We start from the raw sequence: 23,770 nt of genomic DNA, 5'->3' as shown, positions 1-23,770 counted from the left end.
TTCAGAAATGAGGCTCATTTTGATTTCCCCTGATACCTAATTTCAGACACCACTCATATCCCTTGAGCAGTACCGTTTTCCATGAATGTACCGTCATTTTATAAGCAAAGAACTGATACCTGTCGTGTGTGATAATCAACTGTGTTTGTGGAAGTGGAAAGAAGTGAAGGGGAATACATTGTGAGAAAGAACAGCAGTGTGGTTTAGATGCAGTTGAATGCACTATAATGCTGAACATAGCAATATCACTACAGTTTGTAATGGTTGAAAACTGATATTATATGTAATTCATATTTTCTTTCTATCTCTTTACACTGTATTCACATGTCTTGAAAATGGAGTATCAGTGGGTTGCTCTATGAGTAAATCCTGTTCTAAACCAATCCTGATGTTTACAGTGTACTTCACTTTATACAAAGTTCTGTCAATGTTTTATGCCCTTAATCTATTGAAAAAGACAAACACAGACCAGGTAACTCGTACAAAAAGGAGGCACAGCAGGTCTCTGTTCAATACCCTGATATTCTTCGGTCTACATAATATGGCCAATTTTAGAGTAGGTCAGTGATTTTATTTCCACCAAATATCTTCAGACAATTTAATGACCCCCTCCAGCGTCCCAGCAAGACAGGAGCCGTGATGCACCAGGAGCAGGTCTGTTGACATTGAGGAAGCCGGCTATGTTAGCCAAGGTGAACCATTATCTGTGGATCTGAAAACCACCTATTTTGCAAACTTAGTATTGGTAGTTTGTGGTTCTGTGCTCTGGGTTTCTTTGTCCTGTTTGCTGTCATTATTTGTCAACATTGCTTAGAGAGCTGTCTGGATGAAAGTAAACTTTAAAATGGCAGACAGGTTTTGAAACTTGAGGGTGGATACTGGGTTATCTACAGTACTTCAAAGCATAGTGGATAGTTTACTGTGTGCAATTAAAAACAATGTCGTGGCTGTTAATAAGTTCAAATTGTCGGCCGACAATCTTCTTCTTTGAACTCTTTGTGAAATCATACATTTTAAAATTTCTGCAAAAAAATATATTTTTTGCAGAGAACTACATTATATTCTCTTTTTAAGCTTTAACCCACACATTACTGTTTTTTTTTTTTTTTTTTTTCCTCTCAAAGCTTTTTTGACCGTTGTTTTAATACCCCCCCTAACCTCAGGGAAAACAAGTACACAAAACTGTTTTTTTTGTCCTCCAGATGGAAAACAGTGTTTCATAAACAGTTTAATTCTTCTGTAAGCAGGATGTTGTAGTCTTCTTTATTATCCTGTTACCATAGACAACACTGTCACGTTTTAAAATAACATTGCAATTAATATTCCTTTCCACACACCCCACACCCAATGCCCAGCATTATCTGAAATATAACCTTTTCCATGAAATGGAAAGTACTCACGCAAAATTCCCTGCTAAATTACCCAGTGTAGTGATATTAGCTGTCCATCAAATACACCACAGCAGGCTGCCATTCTCGGAGTATGAAATTTACTCTAAAACATGTCCAGTATTGCTTCATTGTGCTTTGGGTTTGCAACTACAATACCCTCGGTTTATATTCTCCTGCCAGGATTGTTGCAGGTAATATGCATGAATGCAGACACACTCTCGGTGAATGTGTGGGATGTACATATTATCTTCCACAGTTACTGATGAAAACTGTAATCTATACAGGATTTTCTCACCGATTACACCCGATTCATTGAACAACACAAGGATTTTGATCAGCGACTAGGAACTGTGCTTAACCTCGCATTTCAAGACTCAAGAGGACTGGAGTCTGCCTTTAAGGTAAAGACAATTTTCTTTCCATTTGCAGTATCATTACTTGCTGTAGAATTGACTGTGCAGAGTGGACAGCTGTCAGACGCATAGTCATTGCAGAGATGACAAAACATATATATTTGTTTGACTTTCAAGGTAATTTAGTTTCATCTTTGTGGTATGCATGCTTTTACAATACCACATGAATAACTTCCAGCTTTATATTCTGTAAATGTCAAAACTGCCGTCAACAAAAGTCCTACCGATTTAATTGATTGCATTTTTTTTTTACCACAAGAAATGTTGTGTTCCAACTATGTGTTCAAAGACATGATTGTTTTTGATAGCTTTTGCAAATATTTGGCACACTGTTGGAGAGGCCAGCCATCAACAAACTCTTTTCTCCAAACTACGTTGTCCTACTTAATATGTTTGAGGCGGAGATGAGCTGCTGCCGGCAAATCTTTGACAGTCAAAGAGAAAAAGTAAGTAGTTTCCTGATTCTGTTTGTCAGTGTACATTGCATTGTGTGTAATGCTGTCATTTTATCACATGCAAAGTAATTGTAGTTTTATAGTATCAGATATATAAATGGAGACAAAGGACGTGATTCAAGTAAAACAGAATAAAGGACCAAAAAACAAATATGTTAAGTGCAGTGGTATCTCAGTTCGTGGTTATAATTTAAATCACCAGTATCTTGTTCTCAATTTGTGGAGTCATGGGAGAATGACAATCACATAACATAGAGGAGACACAGCAATTGGAAGATTCCAGAAGCTGATATGTGATCGTATTGTTCTATAAAAAATTACTTTCTCTGAATTTCATAGGTGTGTTTTTATTTCCTTCTAGCTACACAGTGGTTGTGCCATTCTCAGTAAAAATATGCCAGCAATTGCAGGCAACTTGAAATGGTCCCAGGAGATGCGTGAAAGGATCCTTAGCCACCAAAATAATTTCAGACACATAAGTCATGTGTAGGTATTCTGTTGTTTTTTTTTTTCCTTGAATGTCTTTTATGAATTTTAACCCTGTTTTTCCCACCCAGTTTGAAATGCCCCATTGAAATGTTCCATTGCTGCTGCAGCTCACTAAAGACTGGTGAAAAGCACCATCATTGAGAACAATCCAACTGTCAGGACAAGAAATTATATTTGGCAACGGTCACATGATTGAAGCATGAACAAGTGCTTACCTATCAGGAGGACAGTATCAGTGGGCAACCTCCATTCCCACTGCCAAGCTATTTGCTTCTTTTCACCTCTTGAACCCAAGCAACTTGCATTATATCCTGAAGCCTGGAAGCAAAGGGCCCAGCCTGGGAAGTCTGCCTGGAGTTGTCAGGCACCTGCTCAGTAGTGGTTGTTGAAGTTGATCTGGTTATCCCTGGTTATCCCATCAAAACAAATCACTTTGAAAAATGTCAGTAAAATGGCGCTAGTTTAAGGGTTGTGCATGCACTAAATTGCCTGAAGTTTAGTAGAAATAATGAATAGCCTATTCCCACCACAGTATCTGCTTTAGGATGCATTGAAAAGCGTCCAGTAAATGTGCTTTGTATTTGGGTGTGATTTCAGATCTTTAGAGACGAGTGAAGCTGACCTTGTTTTTAAAAAATGTGAGAATATTTTGGACCTGCTGGATCAGCATGATGAAGAGGTCTACACTTCATGGACAGAGTGCCTGGATGTGCACTGCAGCTCAAACCTAAACCAGCCATTGCTGAAGCAAGATCTGGAGACTGGATTATATGAAACAAACTTTGACCCTTCTGTAAGTAACTAATATATAAGACATAATTTACTGAGAACTATTTCTGTTAAAGTTATAAAACCTGAAATAAACATTAGCTATTTAAAGTAAGGCCTAGTTAGTACAGTTATGTATTTTTTTTTTTCTATGGTTCAGCAAAATGGACAAACAAATTGTGTATTTTTGAGATTTGGTTTATGTAAGTCAGAAAAAAAACTGATGTGTAATGACCAACAATTTATTGTGGTTCCCAGTTACACAGATGTACAGTAACTGGCTGCAGGTTTCAAAAGCTTTGGATCCGGAAGACACCCAGTCACACCTTGACTGCAATCCTACTTTTTTGCTCCATTCAGTCTTATTGAGATACCATGATATAACCAAAAAACAAGTTGAAAATGCATCACAAATTCCCCAAGACATGCTTGGTTTGGTACATTTGGTTTCCAAACATTGAGTTATACTTTTCAAAATAGTAGTTGATGTGGATATATTTGAACTGTTAATAATAAAAATGCAAACAAATTATCAGTTGTATTCCTTTCTTTCATAGCTTTCTTCTGTGCTTCGTGAAGTGAAGTATCTAGGGATGCTGAAACACCACAATATACCAAAGATTGCTCTTCATTTGTATTCAAAGAGGGAGACGCTTCATATGGTAAATTTCTTCATTCGTATTATCAATGGATGTATGCATTGTTAAGTGGAAAATCACGCTGTACTGCATGCTTGCTGTGTGTTCTATATTATAGCTGGTCCTTTTTTGTCTTGTCACCGCAGTGGTTGTTTATATCTTGTCTACGTAGGATGTCATGAGGGGTGTACCAGTGCAGTGTTTTTTTTTCGTCATCATTCCCTCCATTTCATCTCATTAAAAGCAAATAATTTGGTTTTAATTAATACCAAGTACAGAATACAGTTAGGCAAGTTGTTTACAACCCTGTTAACCCTTTAGATCTATTAGAGGCATGCTGAATGCTTTGGAGTTTGTCCAGTAAGGATAACTGAAGGGTGATGAGGTGAACTGTGCCCAGTTGATTTCCTTTCTAAGCCCTGTGGGTCCTCGGCCAAAATCAGCAACTCTGTAGCAGATAATCTTGCATGATTCGCCCTGCACTCCAGCATGTTAGTGCCTTTACTGGATGAGCAACTGTGGATTCCTTATTTACTTTTGTATTTGGTTGTTGGTTAGCTTGTTTGTTTATTATTTGAAACAAATTATTATACACACTTCTGACGCAGTGAGACTGCAGTTTTACTCACTTTTGCCTGCTGCTAAAGTATGGCTTTGACCTTTGGAGTCGCACCTAATATATTATTTTTCCTTTGGCGCTCCTCCATCACACATGGAATTAGATCTTATTCCCTTGGGGGTAATTCTAGGCTATGGGCAGTTGGGCACCATGTGGGTTACTGCATTGAATTTATGACTGAAGCACTTGAATCTAATCCATTGTTCACAGACCCAGAAATCCACTGGCATGTGCACCCGTGCACGTTACTTTAAACAAGTCTATTTTGTCAGTGTGCCTCTGTACTCCAGCTCATTAAAAAGGGGTGACAAGTGTACAGTATTTGCCTATTCTGCTTGTTTTTCTGTTTCATTGTGTGTACCTAGTTTTTTTGTCACCCTTGTCTTTTATTTTATTTTGCTATTTCTCACATCGGTCCATTGTTTTAATAGCAGTAGAAAACCCCACCTTTACCAAAGGGCTGTGCTATGTGGTCCAAAGAAAATGTATTTTAATGCTGCATGGTTCAATTAGATTTTTATATTTGAGTGCATTTCTTGATTATTAATTAATTATTAATTAATTTATGTTTTTGCCTAATTTCTTTGGATCCTGCTTTAAATGCATTAGTATACTGGGACCCTATATCTGATATCAAAGTGGTACAATAGACTGCAAAGTATCATTCTGGAAGTGGAGCTCCATCTGATAGGCAGTGAAATGGAAAACATTAAACAGCAGCTTAAACCTGCACTTGAGGTGCTAACTTGGCAAAATGATGACCTGTGGGAATACATTCAGCAAACTAGAGATCTCATCCAGAGTGTGGACAGCAGAGTTCAGAAAGCCAAGAGCAACGTGGAAGCAATCCGAGCCTTGATGCACCGCTTAAACGACACTCCATTTGTGACCAGAAAAAACAATCAGAACGGCCTGCTTAGCTTCAGTGATAAAGACGAGAGGATGGGCAAGCTTTACAATATGATCCAAGAAACCGGAAAAAATATTCATCAGCTCGTTGAAGTAAGACATCTTCATGATGTAGTCCTAATGTAATTTATTAACGACCCCTTGCTAGGGAGTCTGTGTGTTTTGTAGATGCTCCCTTAACATTTTAGAATGAAAAGCTTAATAGAAGTAAACATAAAACATGTACAAACAGTTTTTGTATGATTATAGAGCACAACACATTAAAGTGCCTTTTTTATATGTGCACTATTTTTGGAAAAGGCAGATGTGGTAAATTGTGGTAGCAAAAGAAGATATAATACAGTTGGTGTCTGCAGTTACTGCTCTGGAGACCTAGAACTGAGGCTTAGATGACCAAACAAGATGACTCAATTGTCATCAGGATCTTCTGCAGCCAATCTGAAAAAAAGTGAACCCAGGGATTGAACGAATATTGGAAACCTCACTCATTTTGTATATAACATCATCTGTCATTTTATAGTGCTGTAATAGAGGTGATATATCCAATTACACTAATGAAATTCTTTATCTGAAACAGGAGAATCAGAAGTTGTTTGCTGCTGATCCAGGATCTGCTGAATGGAGAGAGTACACAGAGTATATCGACAGCATGGTTTTAGATGGGCTCATCCACGCTATCAGAGGCTCTCTCCAATACTTAATTGAGAACACTGACACTGCTTTGAATATCGCCCCTTTATTTGAGGTGCAGTTGGTACTTAATGGCAGTGAGATGACTTTTAAGCCTCCCTTAGACTTTGGAATACATGTTAATGCTTATGACATCATTGACGGGATGGTCAAAGATATCTTTAAGACTGCTTCTTTCATACATCGAGTAGCTCAAGACACTGGGAAGAACACCTATCAGGTATTCACCTAACTAGTATTGCATGCAGTTTGAAATGTGTGACTAATTTAACCCAACATAACGTTAATATAGTGTGGGTAATTGGTCTTGTCATGCTAATAATAGCTGAAGGAATAAGTGTCAGTTAAAGCCTTCAGCGACACGTGTGATTTGTGATCTGCTATTAACTGAGATTTTAAGGAGGAAGATGTTCTAAGCAAATACTGTTATTATGAAATTTTGTCTTACTCATGTATACTTATAAGAGCACCCAATATTCAGACTGACCTTTACAAGCAAATGTTCTTCTTTTTTCTTTTTCTATTAAGGCTGATATAGACCACTTGGTTGAATTAGCTGAGCTTTCTCAGATCATTTTGAATAGAGTAAAGAGTGTTATTGTCAAAGTCAAGGAGTTTCAAAACACCTTCTGCAGCTACAGCTACTTGTGGATGGATGACAGGAATGAATTCATGCAGCAATTTATTTTATATGGCCATGTTCTCAGTACAGAGGAGATGGAACTGTATGCAGACTATGAACTTTCGAAGAGTGCACCACAGCTACAACACTTTAAAGAGCAGGTAATCATGACCAGCGTTCTGAGTGGCATCTTTAGTGATGGACAATATAAATGTGAAAAACAATTCCAAAATCAAAACTTGACAACTTCTATAATAGCAATAAGGCACCCCACTGGGTCAGGAGAATAAGCTGTGGTATTTGCTCCAATTATTAAATTGTCCAGGTAAATGTTGTATACCTCCCTACAATTAACAGAAGTGGTAGTTTATTTATTGCAAATATTTTAACACATTTTGACAAAATACAGTGGTACATGTCTGTGTTGTTACCTTAGCAAAGAAGGGTACCCTAACTGGTTAGATTTACCGGGTCATTCTTTGCTTCAAACACTTTAAATGTGTTTCTTTAAGGAAATATATATTTCACAGTTTGTTTGTTTTTTGTGTACTGTTTGTGCCCTTAAACCCAACCTGAAAAACTGAACTACCAGGGTTGGTCCTTTCATTTTTGTACAGCAAGATGTGTATGTATTTCTTCTTTTGGCTGTGCAACTATTATTATATCGTTCTGATTCTTAGATAAACATGTTCGAAACCTTATACATGAAAGTGAAAATGTTTGATGACAAGAAAGTGTTCAACGGTTGGTTCCAAGTAGACGTCAAACCGTTTAAGGTCTCGTTGATGAATGTGATAAAGAAATGGAGCTGGATGTTCAAGGAGCACCTGCTGGATCACGTTAATGACAGGTAATGCAAAGCTGATTACCAAATTATGATTGAAAAAACTACTCTTGATAAAGCAGTCTACTTCTGCAGCTTAAACCATTGTGTTTCCTAGTTTCCTTGGTGCAATGCAGGTGTCCTGCAGTGGTGTGCTCAGTTTGACTTTCATTAGAGCTCTCACAATCCCATGATTTCATTAGTCTTACATGTGCAATATAGAGATGTAACAGCATGGCATTTAATGTACCGGTATTCATTTTATAGACAATTATATACTACTGTATATGAAAACTGTACAAAGGATGATATTAATGAAGAACAAAATGTAAAATAAATCCCAATAAATGTATTCTAATTAAATATCTCTATTCCTACTTGCCTCCTTTCATGCTTTTCTCCAGCAACATTCACAATCGGTTATCATACGAGCAAAGACAGGCCTATTATAATGGATATATAAATACAGACACTAAGGAGTGTGTGTGTGTGTGTGTGTGTGTGTGTGTGAGTGTGTTTTATGCCGGGAGTCACAGCTGGATTTTATTTGAGCATTTATAGCACTAAGGAATCTCCCCGAATTGGATGATTCCTTTGTGCTGTAAAATGCTCCAATAAAACCACAGTTTATCTCGGCAGGGTATAGGTTGATCAAATCGCTCCCTTTTTGTTTCGTACTGTTTCACCCACAAAATGATCATTACATTGACAGTGTGGGCAGTTTTTAATAGATTCATTAGCTCCAGATAGTTGCACTGTAAAATCCATCCTGATATTTCATTATTCGTCATTATTATTTAGCTATGTACAAACACAACCTAGTTAAACCAACAGAAGTCTTCCTTAATAATACTGTGGGAGAGCATCCAGTCTACTATATTTGTGCTTCTTATTTCACTAGAAATTAATTAAAAATACTTTTAGAATTACATGCCCTGCAGTTTCTACCTTAAAATCTCAGAGAGTAAAGCATTAGAAAGATTTTTTATTTTTTTTTGAAATTGTGAAAAATATGTGCTTATTTTAGGTTTGACTTAGATTCTTCATCTTTTTAAATTCCATTAGTGTCAACGAACTGGAAATTTTTATTCATGAAACAGAAAAAGGTTTAGCCAAGGAAATCACAGATGGGGACTATGGAGGTCTTGTTGAAATCATGGGGAACCTCATGGCTATCCGCGACAGACAGATAACAACAAGCGATCATTTTAAACTCTTGAAGTCAACTGCTGATCTGCTCAGAACGTACGGCCAACAACTGCCTGAGCAGTTTTACACCCAGCTTGAGGTAGTTAAAATATTGCACTGAAACTATTGTATAATTTAAATGGTGTTTGCTTGTTTTGTGACACATTTGAAGATAAGAGTCTTTTCATGGGAAGCTAACTTAGAAAATATTTTTTCAAGGCACAGGTGTGAGTTTGTATAGACCCGACAGACATAATGCACTCAGTTCTTTTGCACAGCAATGTCCAATGGATGACCTGGCTATGTGCGGTTCATTGAGATCCACAATATGGTTCTTTTCAAGGCCATATGTCTCATTTATCTCAGTTAATAGATTTTAAAATATTGCAAAAACAATCGGTATACTGGCAGATATAAGTACAGTCAAAATGCATCACAACTGATGTTGTATTTAAACTTGCAATATGTTGAATGAATACCAAACTCTTGGAACTGCTTCGTGGAGAAGTTGAAATGTTTTTTGTTTCAATTTCCTTTCTTCTATTTAGTCAGCTTTTTAGTTTTAGTAAACTAAACTTATTTAGGTAAGTCTTTTTTTTTTGTGGTGTAACTCTAAGAATTCCCTGGTTGCCGGATCACTTAGATAAACTGGTACTTTCAGAGCATGACTGTTCTTGAAGAAACATGAAAAAAACAGAATGCAGTAATGTGGTGGCTTGTACTTTCCCAATAAAGGATATACATTACATTGACTTTTTAAAGTTATCGAAGAACAATGTTTAACATACCGTTAGACAATTTTCAATTACCGTAAAAAATAAGAATGTTTACATAACATAGTTATTGAAAGCAATGCAAGAGACTGTATTGTTTATAACCACAGGTCAGAAACGTCTGCCTCATTGAAATGTATAAGGCAGTGAATGAGTGAAAAGATGTAAGTTTTTCTTCTGGCTATTAACAGGAGCTCCCAGAGAAATGGAAAACCCTTCAAAAGATTGCCTTCACAGTAAAGCACGAAGTAGCTCCTCTGCAGGCCAATGAAGTGGCTGTTATCAGGAGGAAATGTGTTCACTTTGAGGTGAGATCAGCTTTGTGCTCTGAACCAAAACCGTTTCTCTCTTTTTGTCCTTGTAACAAGCTGGAGGTAGGCTTCAGTGAAGCGAGAAATTGAGAACGCCAAAAAAAAAAAAAAAAAGCTGTCTAAAGATAACAATTCCGTGTTTGTTGGTAATGCATTTTGGATGAATCTGATAGAGAAGGCCTACTTGAATATGGGTGTGGCGTTACCTCCCCTTGTATGGCAAGTTATGTTTAATCCTATAGCTTATGATTTTCACTTACTAATACTGCTGTCATAGCAAACATATTTACTTTCTTTATTTGCCATTCAATTTTGATTTATTAAAAAAAAGTTTTTCTTGTTTTATTAAGTCATCTATACATGGTGGTTGTATACTATATAAAACATTGTTTTGGACTATCGGAGCAAGATTGATAGGATACCTTATATTGATTTATACTGGGTTTCCACGTTCCACAAGCTGTTTCACTAGAAAGAGTTACAATATGTACATTTCATAATGTCACTGTGCATGTCCGATATTAGTGTAGGCTGCCTCCAGCCATTAGAATGAAACAATAACTTGCGGCCATTGTGGATAAAACAGCCTGCCAACCATGGGCCTTAAATCTGCTCTCAAAGGGTCTTTCCCAACCGTGATTGAAATACTCTTTCCCCCAGGGTGATGCAACCTTTGCACAATGTGATTCTGGGATCATTTGAATAACAAATTAATTGTGTGAGAGACATCTCAGGGGGTTACATTTTATTGCCATCAAAGTTGTTGACTTGAATTCTGAGCAAAGGAGAGCAAGGCAGCATTTAGCTAAATTGTTTTGTCAATTTGTTGATCTGAATATTTTCTGCTTGAAAAACGAAATAATCATGAAATCGTAATTATATGCGATGTAGCACGATTCAAGACGAGGACGAGACAAGGGAGGTTGTGTGCGTAACGTTTGCTTAAGTTATTTATTTATTTATTTTTAATCTTTTTGTAATGTTTGGTTGTGTTTTATGTTAACGGTTTTGTGCTGTGTGTTTTTTTTTTCTTCTGTTTGTTTCTTGCTAAGACCCCCTTGAAAATCAAATTTTTGTTCTATCCTGGTTAAATAAATATATTTGAATTATACCATCCAATATGAAATGTTACAAACAGCTGTATCCAAGAAAACTGTTCTCTAGTAATTTCAGTTACTTTGCAGAGATCCTTGTGTCAATTCCAGCAAAACTATTACAAGCTTATTAAATCCTATTTAGACAATCTGCATTAAAACGACAGCATTGAGACTGTTGGCTTTCAAGCTGTCAATTATATCAAGCGTTTATTTAAATGATGTGTTTGTTAAAAGTGCTGGGAAAACGTGTTCTTTCAGATGAAACAGCATGAGTTCAGAGAACAATTTCAGAATGAAATCATCTTCAAGATTGATGTACATAATCCTTATAAGCTTATAGACAAGGTAAGCATGTAGCACCAGGTTAATCCTGTAAATGGCATGTTTTATTGACTTAGTCAACCCCCACTATACAATCTTCTTTTTTTTTAGAATGGTCTAGAGTAACAAATAAGGTCAATTTTTCTGCTAAGCTGTTTTCTTTTTTATTAAAATCCAGAGTCTATTACATCTTTTAATAAAATAATTGACCAAATCTTTTACTGGGAATTGTAAAATGTCATAATTCTATACAGACATTGTGTTTACTGCATTCCTAGCTTATCTAATAAATTACAGACCGCTTCTTTAGTTTGCTTGTACTTTTGTTATATACTTCTCTGAGTATGTTTATTAACGAGCTACAAAATTAACTAACCATTTAAAACAAGCATATAGAGGCAGCATATTGATTCATGTTAGAATGAAAACTTCTAGGACATGCAGGAGTCAACGCTAACAGTGTCCACTTTTTGTTAGACTCATAAGAATGTTGCAAAAATGGAAACTGAAATGCAAAAACTCCAGGACACTGCAAATCTCTTTGAAGTCAGCGTTCCAGATTATAAACAACTGAAACAATGTCGTTCAGACATCATTCTACTCAAATCAGTCTGGGACATGGTCATTTTTGTGAAGGTAATTGCATTCGAATGTGCTATTTACAAAGACACTGTATGTACTTTTTATAGTTTTATTATGTAAGCTGTTTACTATTAAGATTCAAATTAGTTCAAGGTTTATTGTGGATTTACCAAATGTTCAAGTGATTACATTTTCAGTAGCACTGCTGATGACATTATTTATGTCAGACATTTTACCTTGCTAAACAGCAGTATAAAATGTATGTTTTTGTTTATTAATGTATTTATTTTAAAATACTGATATGCTATTTGTTTGGAAAAAGACTAGTATTGAGGACTGGACTAAGACACCATGGAAAGAAATAAATGTTGAACAAATGGATATGGAGTTGAGAAGATTTGCAAAAGTATGTAACATGAAATGCACGTCAGTATTGTGTATGTGTGTGTGTTTTGTAATAATACTTACAAAATTTTAAACAAAACCATTTTAGTTAGAGGAGATTACAGTAGAAGATGTATGTGTGTGGTGTGTGTGTGTGTGTGTGTGTGTGTGTGTATATATATATATATATATATATATATTATATATACAAACAATGGATAGTCCTGGAATATTCTGTATAGAGTTCCTTGGATATCTTTGTACCTGAAACATATACTATTATAATAATATGACATAGCTTTAAAAAACGAAAAATTTTTAAACAAAACCATTTAGTTAGAGGAGATCAATCAGTCTAAACAGTAGAAGACCAAATATGTGTGTATGTGTGTGTGTGTGTGTGTGTGTATATATATATATATATATATATTATATATATATATTATATTTATATTATATAAAATATTATATTTCCTATCTATTTCAGGAATATTCTGTATAGAGTTCCTTGGATTTTGTATATGAAAATATTATTATCTGTCATGAATATGAACAAGCTTTTAGTATCCAGGCACTTTTCTCTTAGATAAGTTCTGCTTTTCTAGTAAGTTCTCAATGTTAAACATCTTTGAAGATACACTAGAGAGCGTCCATCTCATCCATACTAGCCCATGAATAACAGAATCCCCCTGTTCTCTCTGCATACAAAGAAACTGTTGAAACCTTCTTGAGAACATGTTTAATTTTTAATGCAATACAAACTGTTTTGTTCAGGAGATGAAAACACTTGATAAAGAAGTTCGAACATGGGCTGTGTATGCTGGACTGGAGTCGACTGTTAAGAATTTGTTGACTTCACTTCGGGCAGTGAATGAGTTGCAGAATCCAGCAGTCAGAGAGAGGCATTGGCAGCAGCTTATGAATACGACTGGGGTAACTCCCACTTCCTGTCCTTCCTAAACACTGCTATTAGGATCAGTCTGTGGATGTATATATAACTAGAGAAGTGCTTAGCAAATTGTGCTCAAGCTTGCTTAATAACAATCTTTTGCAAGATATTGAGAATATCAGAGTGGAAATGGAAGTTCATGTACCTTATATTTTCATTCATATTGCGGATATACTTTTTCATGATGCTAATGGTTGTGTATGTACAGCTGTGGTTGAGAAAGTAGGTTACCAACATGCTTGCTTACTATCCCCAAGGTGAGGTTTGTGATGAGCGAAACGACCACACTGGGAGATCTGTTAGCACTGCAGTTACATCGAGTGGAGGATGAAGTCAAAAACATTGTAGACAAAGCAGTGAAGGAAATGGCAATTGAAAAGGTGAGCTCCGCTTTAAATGTGAGTGAATCCACCAAGAAGGGATGGCAGTAGCGTCTTTATTCACAAACCTTGTCCTTTTGTAATTGAGAATCACTGCAAAGATTCCCAGTGCCGATCTTGTTCAGATTGTTTTGTGCACTGTCGAGATCACCAAACTGATTCAGCCAGGCTTCCAGAGATGAACGGATACAACCGTGGCCGAATGCACCACACAAACCCCTCAGTCAACTGTTTTATTGAAATATTGGGTGTTTCACCATTTAGACTTGGACAGAACAAATGATAATAAAGAAATTCATATTTTGGCTTCAGGTGCTGATGGAGATTGATCAAACCTGGAGCGTGATGAACTTTTCCTATGAAAAACACCACGGCACATGCACGTCGTTGCTGAAATCCGATGAAAATCTGATTGATACTCTGGAAGACAATCAGGTAATTGCTTCTAGATAAGTTGTTTATAGATTTAGTTAGTTTGTCTTTCATTTGAGTATGTATTTCAGGGATGGGATAACCGTCAAATTGCTTCTGTGAGGCAGAGACAATGTCACGGCTCAGCTGCTCTTTATTAGCTCTGAAAAGAGCTGTCTGCAAATAAATACATGCTCTAAACTCGGCTTTCTCCTTTGCTTCTGTATAAAGGAATCACCTAATACTTCAACAAATTAATAGAAGAGGCACTTGGCAAAATCCTTTTGCACGATACACCTTTCAGATGTTGCAATCCTCATAATCCTCCATCTTCCTCAAATCTGACCACATGTAGATTGATCAGTATCTGTCTTTGGGGAGGTTTCTACTCCATTTATATAAGTATTCTTGGTTGCCCGATAGCATTGCAGCCTCAGAGTAGCTCAGACAAGTCTGACAGCCAGTATACAGCATGTCCCTAAGTAAACTGATACATCTTTGCTTCTCCCTGCTTTACTGCAACTTTCTAACTGACCTTGTATAATGCAGTGGGGCACATTTCTGTTCCATGTGTCTCCTTTGCATAACCTAACAATGCATGTGGCAATGGTGGTCACCCATTTATCTTCAGTCCTTCTACAGTACATGAGTTGGTTGCAGCTGAGACATTCAAATTGGAGAGAATATTGAGGTACAATTCATAACTGAACAGTCTATGTTTAAAGATAAAAAGGGTAGGCCAATGCAAGGTTGCTGATCTTTGTTTTGTATGACACAGGTCCAGCTGCAGAACATCCTGATGAGTAAGTATGTGGAATACTTCCTGGTGCAGGTGATTGGCTGGCAGAAGAAGCTAATGGTGGCAGACCTGGTCATCTCCATCTGGATGGGGGTGCAGAGGACCTGGGCACACTTACAGAGCATCTTCACCAACTCCGAGGACATCAGAAATCAACTGGTGCAGGATGCCAAGAGGTTTGAGGGCATCGACCTTGACTTCCAGGTGCCTTCAGCTGTTTCTATTACCTATCCTGTCCATCTGTGCTCATTGGTTTTACTTGCCAATGGTTGCCAACATCGTGTGTGGAAACGGGTATATGCACTGTTATTGCTTTGATGTGCTTGCGGACCCCAGACAATAGGTTGGGAATTGATTTAATCATTTTCTGAATTTTAATGTTCATATATAACGTGAAACAATTACACTTATTTTTAATTTTTTTTTATATACTATCAAAAAATGTTGTCAACATTCATTAGCCAAAATGTTTGTCTTCATGATTTAACTTTTCATAAATTTATCCCATGAATTTTAATGTTCTTCCTTTTTAATCAGAATCTAATGGCTTCAGTTGTTAAAACAAGCAAAGTCATTGATGTTACGAATCAGATGGGATTTCTGGAGAAACTGGAAGTACTTCAACAAAGGTGTTTCTTTAAGTTTGTAGCTTCATGAATTTCACTAAATAAAACCACAAAATACAAACATCTTGTTTAATATTGTGACCTAGTACAAGAGTGCCACGTTCACCCATGAAAAGGACACTCTTCCTAATATTCTATTTCTAACCTATTTAGTGTGATATTGTGTGTGTTCTATATCATTCTCTACTGTTAGACCGCTAAGAATTGCTAACTAATGTCCTTTTTCAACTTCTTAAAAATGCTGAATTGAGATGGTTTTATAAATGACCGCCAGGGTTGTACAATTATAATGTGTCCCTCTTTTGCAACTTTGGCAATTGTGAGTTAGTGAATTAAAATTCTCCATACAGTCTAAGTTTTGGCTGGTATATTTGTTCATAAATTGGAGTTGCGCATTCCTAATGCTCATTTTTCAAACCATTTAAATTCAGCTTTTTCTGTGGCTGAAAAATTACTTAGTTATAAGCCTGATAACCGATAATATTAAACAGGTAACACATAAATGAATTTACAGTGTAAAGTATACAAATTAAAACAAGTACATTCACAAATAAATTCAAACTTCAAAGGCAAACTACAGATGACCAATATCCAGTACATAATATGCAAATATACTCAGACTTTAATTTCAACTAAAACAATCCCAGGGTTTATTTAGATGATTCTATAGAAGAAGACTATTCCATTGAGTTTAGACCACAATAGCTGCCTTGTTTAAGTATGAGGAAAAGCTAATGTATCTTTTATAAGGGTTAAGATTAGGTTCAGGGTGACATTTTAACTCAGGCTAATAATATATTGCAGTATTACTTTGTGGTACTTGATGACAATTCAAATCAGTGTTTGTTAAAATCTGGCTTTATGTAAACTGTTATTGCTGATCCCACTAAACCCTTTTGTTTTTGTAGGTTGTCCATCTGTGAGAAAGCCTTGGCAGAGTACCTGGAGACTAAGAGGCTCACATTTCCAAGATTTTATTTTGTCTCTGCAATGGATTTATTAGAAATCGTTTCCAAGGGAACACAGCCGAAACAGGTACATCTTAAAAGAGATTCTCGCACCGTTAAAGAAATGTAAATTACATCTACAAGCCGCTTTAATGTGTAGAAATATACATCCTAAACACTTTTTTTCTTTATTCTGTTTTGTCATTTAACAGGTTACAAGGCACTTATTAAAACTGTTTGATAACCTGGCAGACCTTAAATTTAAAGAGAATGACGTAGAAGGAGACAAACAAAGCGCCATTGGCATGTACAGCAGGGAAGGGGAATATGTGCCTTTCTCACAACCGTGTGTCTGCGAAGGGCAGGTAAGGCCATCTCAAATCATTCGCTGACATAGCGTGATTTCAAAAAGTGGACGATATCGGCCCCTCTGACCTCCAGCAAAACTTGGAAATAATCCCTGTTTTAAAACAGTCACTGGAATTTTTTCTTTTTTTTTTTTTTTTTTTTTTTTTAAACAAAATTTCTGGATTGAACTGCTTTTCTGTTGTACCCTTCAGGCTGAATGTTGGTTAAGTCATTTGGAGGAAACCATGCGATCCACAGTTCGGAAGGAGATCATGGAGGCTGTGGTCGGGTATGAGGACAAGCCTCGGGATCAGTGGCTGTTTGACTACCCTGCCCAGGTGGCCCTCACCGGCAGTCAGATTTGGTGGGCAACAGATGTTGGAATAGCCTTTGAGCGTGTGGAAGAGGGGTTTGAAACGGCTTTGAAAGATTACAATCGTAAACAGGTATACTTTTCTTGCTTATGTGCCACGAAGACGATTACAATTTGAGAACCAAGTTTATGAAAATCAAACCGTGCACGTGGCACTTTTTGTACATTGCTATCTGTAATAAGATGTAAAATGCTTATGAGGTTCTTATTTAATGATTTAACAGGCTGTGGTATTTAGATCCTGCAATGTTTAGATCCCCCAATTCAATAGCCCACCAAGTGTGCTAATATAGCTTTTAGTTTTCTGGCCTGCTTATCTTCAGGTGGGAGGACGACAGGCACAGCCCGCTATTTCGTTATTGTGTTACAATTTAAGTACTTCTTTGAGCAGAACTGCAGCATTTAGCATTTGACATGCAAAGAAAATTGTTTTGCAGTGTAATATCTCTATTGAAATATAATTATTTCCCAGATTACCCAGTTGAATGCCTTGATAAACATGCTGCTAGGAGACCTCACCCCCGTTGATCGTCAGAAGATCATGACAATCTGCACAATTGATGTCCATGCTAGAGATGTCGTAGCCAAGCTTGTAGCACAGAAGGTAATTTAATGTAGCAATTGCCCTCAAGCATTTTAAAAGCCTAACATAAAGAATAATTTCTCTGTTAAAATGGCATTTCCCCTTGCTTATGTCTGAGTGTGACAGCATGTTTTGATTTCTTCAATTTTGCCTTTCGTCTTAGAAAAAGAACGTTGTCCCATTTTTCCAATTAAAGCTGTGCCATTATTCCTTTGAAAAGGCTTTCCTCAGGGTAATCCTCTAAGTCCAATTTTTAATATAGGAAGCTGTTCCTAATTAAACATAAAGGGTGAGCACATGAAAGTCTAACATATGTTATGACCTTTAATGAAGAAACTGTTTGCAAAATGTATATATAATGGATTATTACAAAGACTACATCTGCCCCATCATGTGTGTGATTGTAACAACAGTGTAATGAAGCTGTCATCATACAATTGCATGCGTGGCTGCTGCTTCCAGGGCCAGTGCAGTAGGTTTAAACTGCTTTTGTCTTGTGTTGGTTCTTCATGTTACTGAGATTGACACGTTAGATTAACACCCAGAAGTATTGATTTAACTACCAATGCCTAATGCCTGTATTGAAGATATCTTAGCTTTTTATGATTCCTCTCAAGACACTGAAGCCTGATGCAATGTGTTAAAAGCTAGTGGAAAAAAGTCAGCCTTTATTGTTTTATTTAAAGCTATTTAAGCAGGATATACTCACTGAGATGCAACATTACATGTTAACCAGGCCTAACCTTCCTTGGCTCTGAGGCATTCACTCATCCTCAGATCCGCGAGGTATAGTTGGACACTCATATGTCACACCTTCAGTTTTACACATAAACACTGCTCATCCAAATGTGATAAAACTGGGTTCCGACATTCTTACCCATTAATTATTAAAAATAATAATCTGCCAATTATAACTGGAAGGACCCATGTTTCTGGTCATACGTAGCAGCATTTACATATTAAACAAGCTACAGTTAGCTGTATGTGAGCAGAAACCAGCATCTGAGAGAGCTGTAGGTGGACTGGCTTTGAAATGAACCTCGAGAGTGAAACCTATCAGCCCTATCAGAATGAAAACGTCCTTCCATGCTTTGCTCTATTCTTCGCTCTTCTATTACATGCTTGCTCTATAATTCACATCTGCCGAGTGGTTCCTGAACAGCTATGACGATTTATTGTAATACTTAATACTCGGAGAGTATGATTTTTATCCTCTGATGGCCAAGCTTGTTGTTTTGATTGGCAGTTGGTTTGGCATTTATTTTATTAGGTGACTAATGGGCAGGCATTTGCCTGGTTATCCCAGCTACGGCACAGATGGGATGAAAACCAACAACACTGTTACGTCAACATTTGTGATGCTCAGTTTCAGTATTCGTACGAGTATCTGGGCAACACGCCTCGACTTGTCATTACCCCGCTCACTGATAGGTAAGATTCTGCCAATTGCATTAAAATGAATTACTCATAAAACTTTAAGAACTCTTTTAACAAATGTCTTCTTAAAGAATTCATTAATTTAATCCACTTTGCATATTAAGCCTTTTATAAAAACAATATCATATTTAAAAATCTGTACATTTTTAAAAATGATTAAATTCTTTATTTTTATTAAATGATTTTAAGAACAATATAATTGTGCTGCTCTATCAAATTACTCCCCAGGAAAGTGATCACATATTTAGTTTGATTTGTTTTACATTATTAAACGGTCCCCTTTGTGTTATGTCTAACAGTCTCTAATTGGGTTTGCATGAAGTACCTTGTGCATACAGTATTACATTAATGATGAATTAGTGATGATTGCTGTAAGATTGATTGCATCATGTGGAATCTAGTACTGGCATGGCACAGCTTATGGATGAACAGAGGAAACACTGGCTGCATTAAAGTTTCAAATTTGAATATTTTAGATTGCGCAGAGTTCATTTCATCTATATAACAAAAATATTAACAGCAATTATAGACCAGGTTTACAAAGTATTTGCTGAAGTGTAAACTTTGCATCATGTTTGTTTCTAACTAAAAGACATTTCTTATTAGTTTTGTAACTTTAATGTTTGGTTTCACAGACTAGCACTAATCTTGGACTACCAATTTAAGATAACATACAGTAGGTAGCCCAAGATTAGTGTTATTTAGAATCTGTGAAACTAGGCATAAAAAAACAGTATTCCTCACTTTACAGTTGATTTCCTTGAGTTGATATAATAGGTTCTTACTTTTTTAAACATAAGCATACTTTTAAAATGCAAATGTTCTATGTTATGTATTTGGTAAAATGATAATGCAGTTGCAATTAGGTGGGTACAGTAATGAGATGCTTTGTTGCTGTTGAAGGATGCCAGCTGTGTGGACAGCTGTTCTCAGAGCCCCCTATGTTTGTGTAGGTGTTACATCACCTTGACCCAGTCTCTGCACCTCACAATGAGTGGAGCTCCCTCAGGTCCTGCTGGCACTGGGAAGACAGAGACCACCAAGGACCTGGGCCGCTCCCTCGGGATCATGGTGTACGTGTTCAACTGCTCTGAACAGATGGATTACAAGGTGCTGAGCCACAGGCTTGTTTTAAGGACCGTTTTATTTCAATTGTTGAAGCTGCATTGCACATGCAAGTCAAAAAATGTTTTGTTTTTAGGATAGTAAACTGAAAAATGTGATATCTTTTAAAATGCACATCCATCACTCCAGAATTCAAATACACATTTTCTAGTGCCTTCATCAGTATGTACTTGTCTGCTTGACTTAGTTCTTTAGTTTTACCTGCAGAAATGACTAACTAGCTACAGTGTGCAGCAGAAGATCTGAAGCAGTAAAATAGATTTGTTTCAGGTTTGTTACTGTATTCTGTTTTGTGTATGTGTTTATCTTCAAGTCCATTGGCAATATCTATAAAGGGCTCTCCCAGACTGGAGTTTGGGGGTGTTTCGATGAGTTTAACCGCATATCTGTGGAAGTTCTTTCGGTCGTGGCTGTTCAAGTAAAAACTATTCAAGATGCCATCCGGAACAAGAAACAAAGGTCTGAGTGAAAGTCTTAAAATTGCTGATTTTAAATGAGTGTTTTTCAAAACATTTGCATGTACATGTGTACTTATAACTCAAATCCATTTTTTTGGTGTAGATTTTACTTCCTGGGAGAAGCAATAGAATTGAAATCTAGTGTTGGCATCTTCATAACCCTTAACCCTGGCTATGCTGGAAGAACGGAACTGCCAGAAAATCTTAAGGCCCTGTTTAGGTGTGAAACAATCTGTTGCTCTATTTAAATTATAGTAACGACTCCCACTTTTTATATAACAAATTGCCGAATACATTTAAGATAGCATTAGTGAATTAAATCAGAATACAAGGATATGCTTTGAAACAAGGATATGCTTTGAAACAAATGAAAGAATGGTTAAAATGTGCTGTAACTAATTTATAAATCTTTTTCATATTTATTAATGAGTTTTATGTAATGAATTAAAGGAGTGATAACCAAGGCTTTTTAAAATATGGTTGCTTTTTACTTGACCATGGGAGTGGTTGTGACCTACAGTACAAGAAGTGTTTTTTTCCCCCCACTGTTTTTTTTTTTCCCAATTGAAAGAGCACAGTGTTGCTGTTTTCTAGTAATTTTTGGAATGGTTTCAGCTCAGTGAAATTGGACAGATAATAGCAATTGCATGTATGATGTCTGCTTTATTATTATTATTTTTTTTTTATTATGTTCTTTCTGTTAACAGGCCATGCGCAATGGTGATTCCGGATTTTGAGCTGATCTGTGAGATAATGTTAGTTGCTGAAGGATTCATTGACGCTAGATTACTCGCCAGAAAGTTCATTAGCCTGTACACGCTCTGTCGAGAGCTGCTGTCAAAACAGGTGGGGGGAAGCCCATATTTAACATATTCCATCCAGATTTACACTTTCTATCCTGTTACTTTTTACAACTGTTTGTCTTAAAAAGTCTGTAGTTCCCACTCATCTATTTATTTGCATACCTTTGTTGTAATTTACAGGACCATTATGACTGGGGTCTGAGAGCGATTAAATCTGTCTTGGTAGTGGCTGGTTCTCTAAAGAGGGGTGACAGAAACAGACCAGAGGACCAGGTAATGTGAACGGAACAGTAAAACAGCCAAGGTGTGAAGAATCAGGAGTATACCGACAATAGAGAAGGGTTAATATTGCAAGAAATAATTAATTGAAGTAATTATGACTGTAAAAAATGCTGTGAAATATTAGTTCATTTTGATACCCTAACAGAATAGTAATTGCTGCACATTTATGTGCAACTACCCACTGATAGAAAATTATAGTTTAAATTAGGGAAGCTTGTTATTTTCCACAGCTTTGAAATTTCATACCGTACCTGCCCTTGAAAAAATGTGTCTGCATCTAACAACCTATCGAATTACATAAATCTATAGAAGGTCCCTACTAAGATGCTGGTGGGCTTAATGTGCAGTAAATATCCCGCTTAAAATGTTACAGAACACCATGCAAAGTTTGCAAAAAGAAATATTACGTTACCATTGTCGAGTCCTGTGCTGCCTATTGCAGTGTTATATTTAAAACTAAATATAGCAGACTTTTGACATTTTTTTTTTTTTCCTTTGGGACAAACAATATGGTTCCATTGATCATTTAATAACAGAGAAGTCTGGACATGGACAAAATGTATGTATTATTTATTCAAGCATAATTTTCCCCAGGCTCTTTTGTGCTAAATTATGTTAAAAACAATAAACAAGCTGAACAAAAGAGTTTGGGGCTGCGACCTTGTACGCATGCAGTTGTCTACGAAAAAGCATTGTGGTGAGTAAAATACAATTGGTTTGTTAGTCTATGTTAGTGAAGGTAGCAGCTTGAGTTTAACAAGCCATATGGGTTGTAATTGTTGAAGTATGATAAATCCATAATGTTTGTTCATTTTATGCCTTTTTGTTATGGTTTGTTTTTATTACATTACATTTCACCCTTGGTCCCCTTTCTCAGGTTCTGATGCGTGCCCTAAGGGATTTTAACCTGCCAAAAATAGTAACTAACGATGTGCCCATCTTCCTGGGTCTGATAAGTGACCTGTTTCCACTGCTGGATGTGCTGAGAAAGAGAGACCTGGATTTAGAACAGATGGTGCGCCAGTCCATTGCAGAGCTCCGCCTCCAACCAGAAGAAAACTTCATACTGAAGGTGGGATAACGACTTTCTGCTTAGTTTACTGGAAATTGGATGGATGCTGTAATGTTCCATGTTGGATGCCATCAGCAGCAACATATGGCTAATGTCTTTTCAGCTATAAACATAAAGTGACTTAAACGGTTAGTTTTAATCTCTGATACAAGTTTTGTATGTGAACAGATGCTTCCAATAGGGTTTCTTCTTGTATAAGGCATCAGTTTAGTTTGTGATTTGGAAAGTTTTGGATCAAAGAAGATTGTTGTACGTGTTATAAGTGACATTTTTGTATATTAAAATATTTTGAGTGGGGGTGACCCAAAATGGTTCCGATTGGGGAGTTGTCCTTGAGCTGTGCTCATTAACTAATCATTATGATATAATTCACCATCATGTTTTTCTGTGAGTTTTTTTTCCCCCCAGCAGTCAACCCATAGCTATGACAGTATGGGCCCATGCAGTAGTTTCATAGAAATCTTTTGATGAAAATGAAATGAAATAAAGTGTAATATTCTAGTACTTATTAAACCAGTATGCTCCTAGTATAATAATCTATCATATGTTTCACTCTGCAGGTTTCACAGCTAGAAGAGCTTTTAGCAGTAAGACATTCAGTCTTTATTGTTGGAAGTGCTGGAGCTGGCAAAAGTCAGGTACAGTAAATTGCTTTTAACTTTTAAATCTTTTCATCTTTTTCAATAAATCTTTCTAATTTAGGA

General features: G+C 36.5%; 1 protein-coding gene across 1 annotated transcript in view; it reads left to right on the top strand.

The window, feature by feature from the left end:
- The window catches only part of dnah9l (dynein, axonemal, heavy polypeptide 9 like), a 65,162-nt gene that overhangs the window by 5,292 nt on the left and 36,100 nt on the right, over nucleotides 1–23,770 (top strand). The window contains exons 9-39 of the mRNA XM_041263754.1: nucleotides 1,676–1,792; nucleotides 2,113–2,250; nucleotides 2,621–2,745; nucleotides 3,346–3,541; nucleotides 4,074–4,178; nucleotides 5,383–5,775; nucleotides 6,260–6,592; nucleotides 6,901–7,155; nucleotides 7,675–7,844; nucleotides 8,883–9,105; nucleotides 9,970–10,086; nucleotides 11,445–11,531; nucleotides 11,985–12,143; nucleotides 12,412–12,495; nucleotides 13,248–13,406; nucleotides 13,680–13,802; nucleotides 14,115–14,237; nucleotides 14,992–15,216; nucleotides 15,550–15,641; nucleotides 16,547–16,673; nucleotides 16,798–16,950; nucleotides 17,146–17,379; nucleotides 17,779–17,910; nucleotides 19,160–19,320; nucleotides 20,280–20,436; nucleotides 20,765–20,910; nucleotides 21,013–21,129; nucleotides 21,617–21,755; nucleotides 21,893–21,985; nucleotides 22,872–23,066; nucleotides 23,627–23,704. Of these exons, the coding sequence (XP_041119688.1) occupies nucleotides 1,676–1,792; nucleotides 2,113–2,250; nucleotides 2,621–2,745; nucleotides 3,346–3,541; nucleotides 4,074–4,178; nucleotides 5,383–5,775; nucleotides 6,260–6,592; nucleotides 6,901–7,155; nucleotides 7,675–7,844; nucleotides 8,883–9,105; nucleotides 9,970–10,086; nucleotides 11,445–11,531; nucleotides 11,985–12,143; nucleotides 12,412–12,495; nucleotides 13,248–13,406; nucleotides 13,680–13,802; nucleotides 14,115–14,237; nucleotides 14,992–15,216; nucleotides 15,550–15,641; nucleotides 16,547–16,673; nucleotides 16,798–16,950; nucleotides 17,146–17,379; nucleotides 17,779–17,910; nucleotides 19,160–19,320; nucleotides 20,280–20,436; nucleotides 20,765–20,910; nucleotides 21,013–21,129; nucleotides 21,617–21,755; nucleotides 21,893–21,985; nucleotides 22,872–23,066; nucleotides 23,627–23,704 (4,956 nt within the window). The remainder of the gene's footprint in view (nucleotides 1–1,675; nucleotides 1,793–2,112; nucleotides 2,251–2,620; nucleotides 2,746–3,345; nucleotides 3,542–4,073; nucleotides 4,179–5,382; nucleotides 5,776–6,259; nucleotides 6,593–6,900; nucleotides 7,156–7,674; nucleotides 7,845–8,882; nucleotides 9,106–9,969; nucleotides 10,087–11,444; nucleotides 11,532–11,984; nucleotides 12,144–12,411; nucleotides 12,496–13,247; nucleotides 13,407–13,679; nucleotides 13,803–14,114; nucleotides 14,238–14,991; nucleotides 15,217–15,549; nucleotides 15,642–16,546; nucleotides 16,674–16,797; nucleotides 16,951–17,145; nucleotides 17,380–17,778; nucleotides 17,911–19,159; nucleotides 19,321–20,279; nucleotides 20,437–20,764; nucleotides 20,911–21,012; nucleotides 21,130–21,616; nucleotides 21,756–21,892; nucleotides 21,986–22,871; nucleotides 23,067–23,626; nucleotides 23,705–23,770) is intronic.

This window comes from Polyodon spathula, chromosome 11 (assembly GCF_017654505.1).
Source record: "Polyodon spathula isolate WHYD16114869_AA chromosome 11, ASM1765450v1, whole genome shotgun sequence".
NCBI lineage: Eukaryota > Metazoa > Chordata > Actinopteri > Acipenseriformes > Polyodontidae > Polyodon > Polyodon spathula.
Note: the sequence above shows the minus strand (reverse complement) of the source record. Positions and strands in the feature narration are given on the sequence as shown.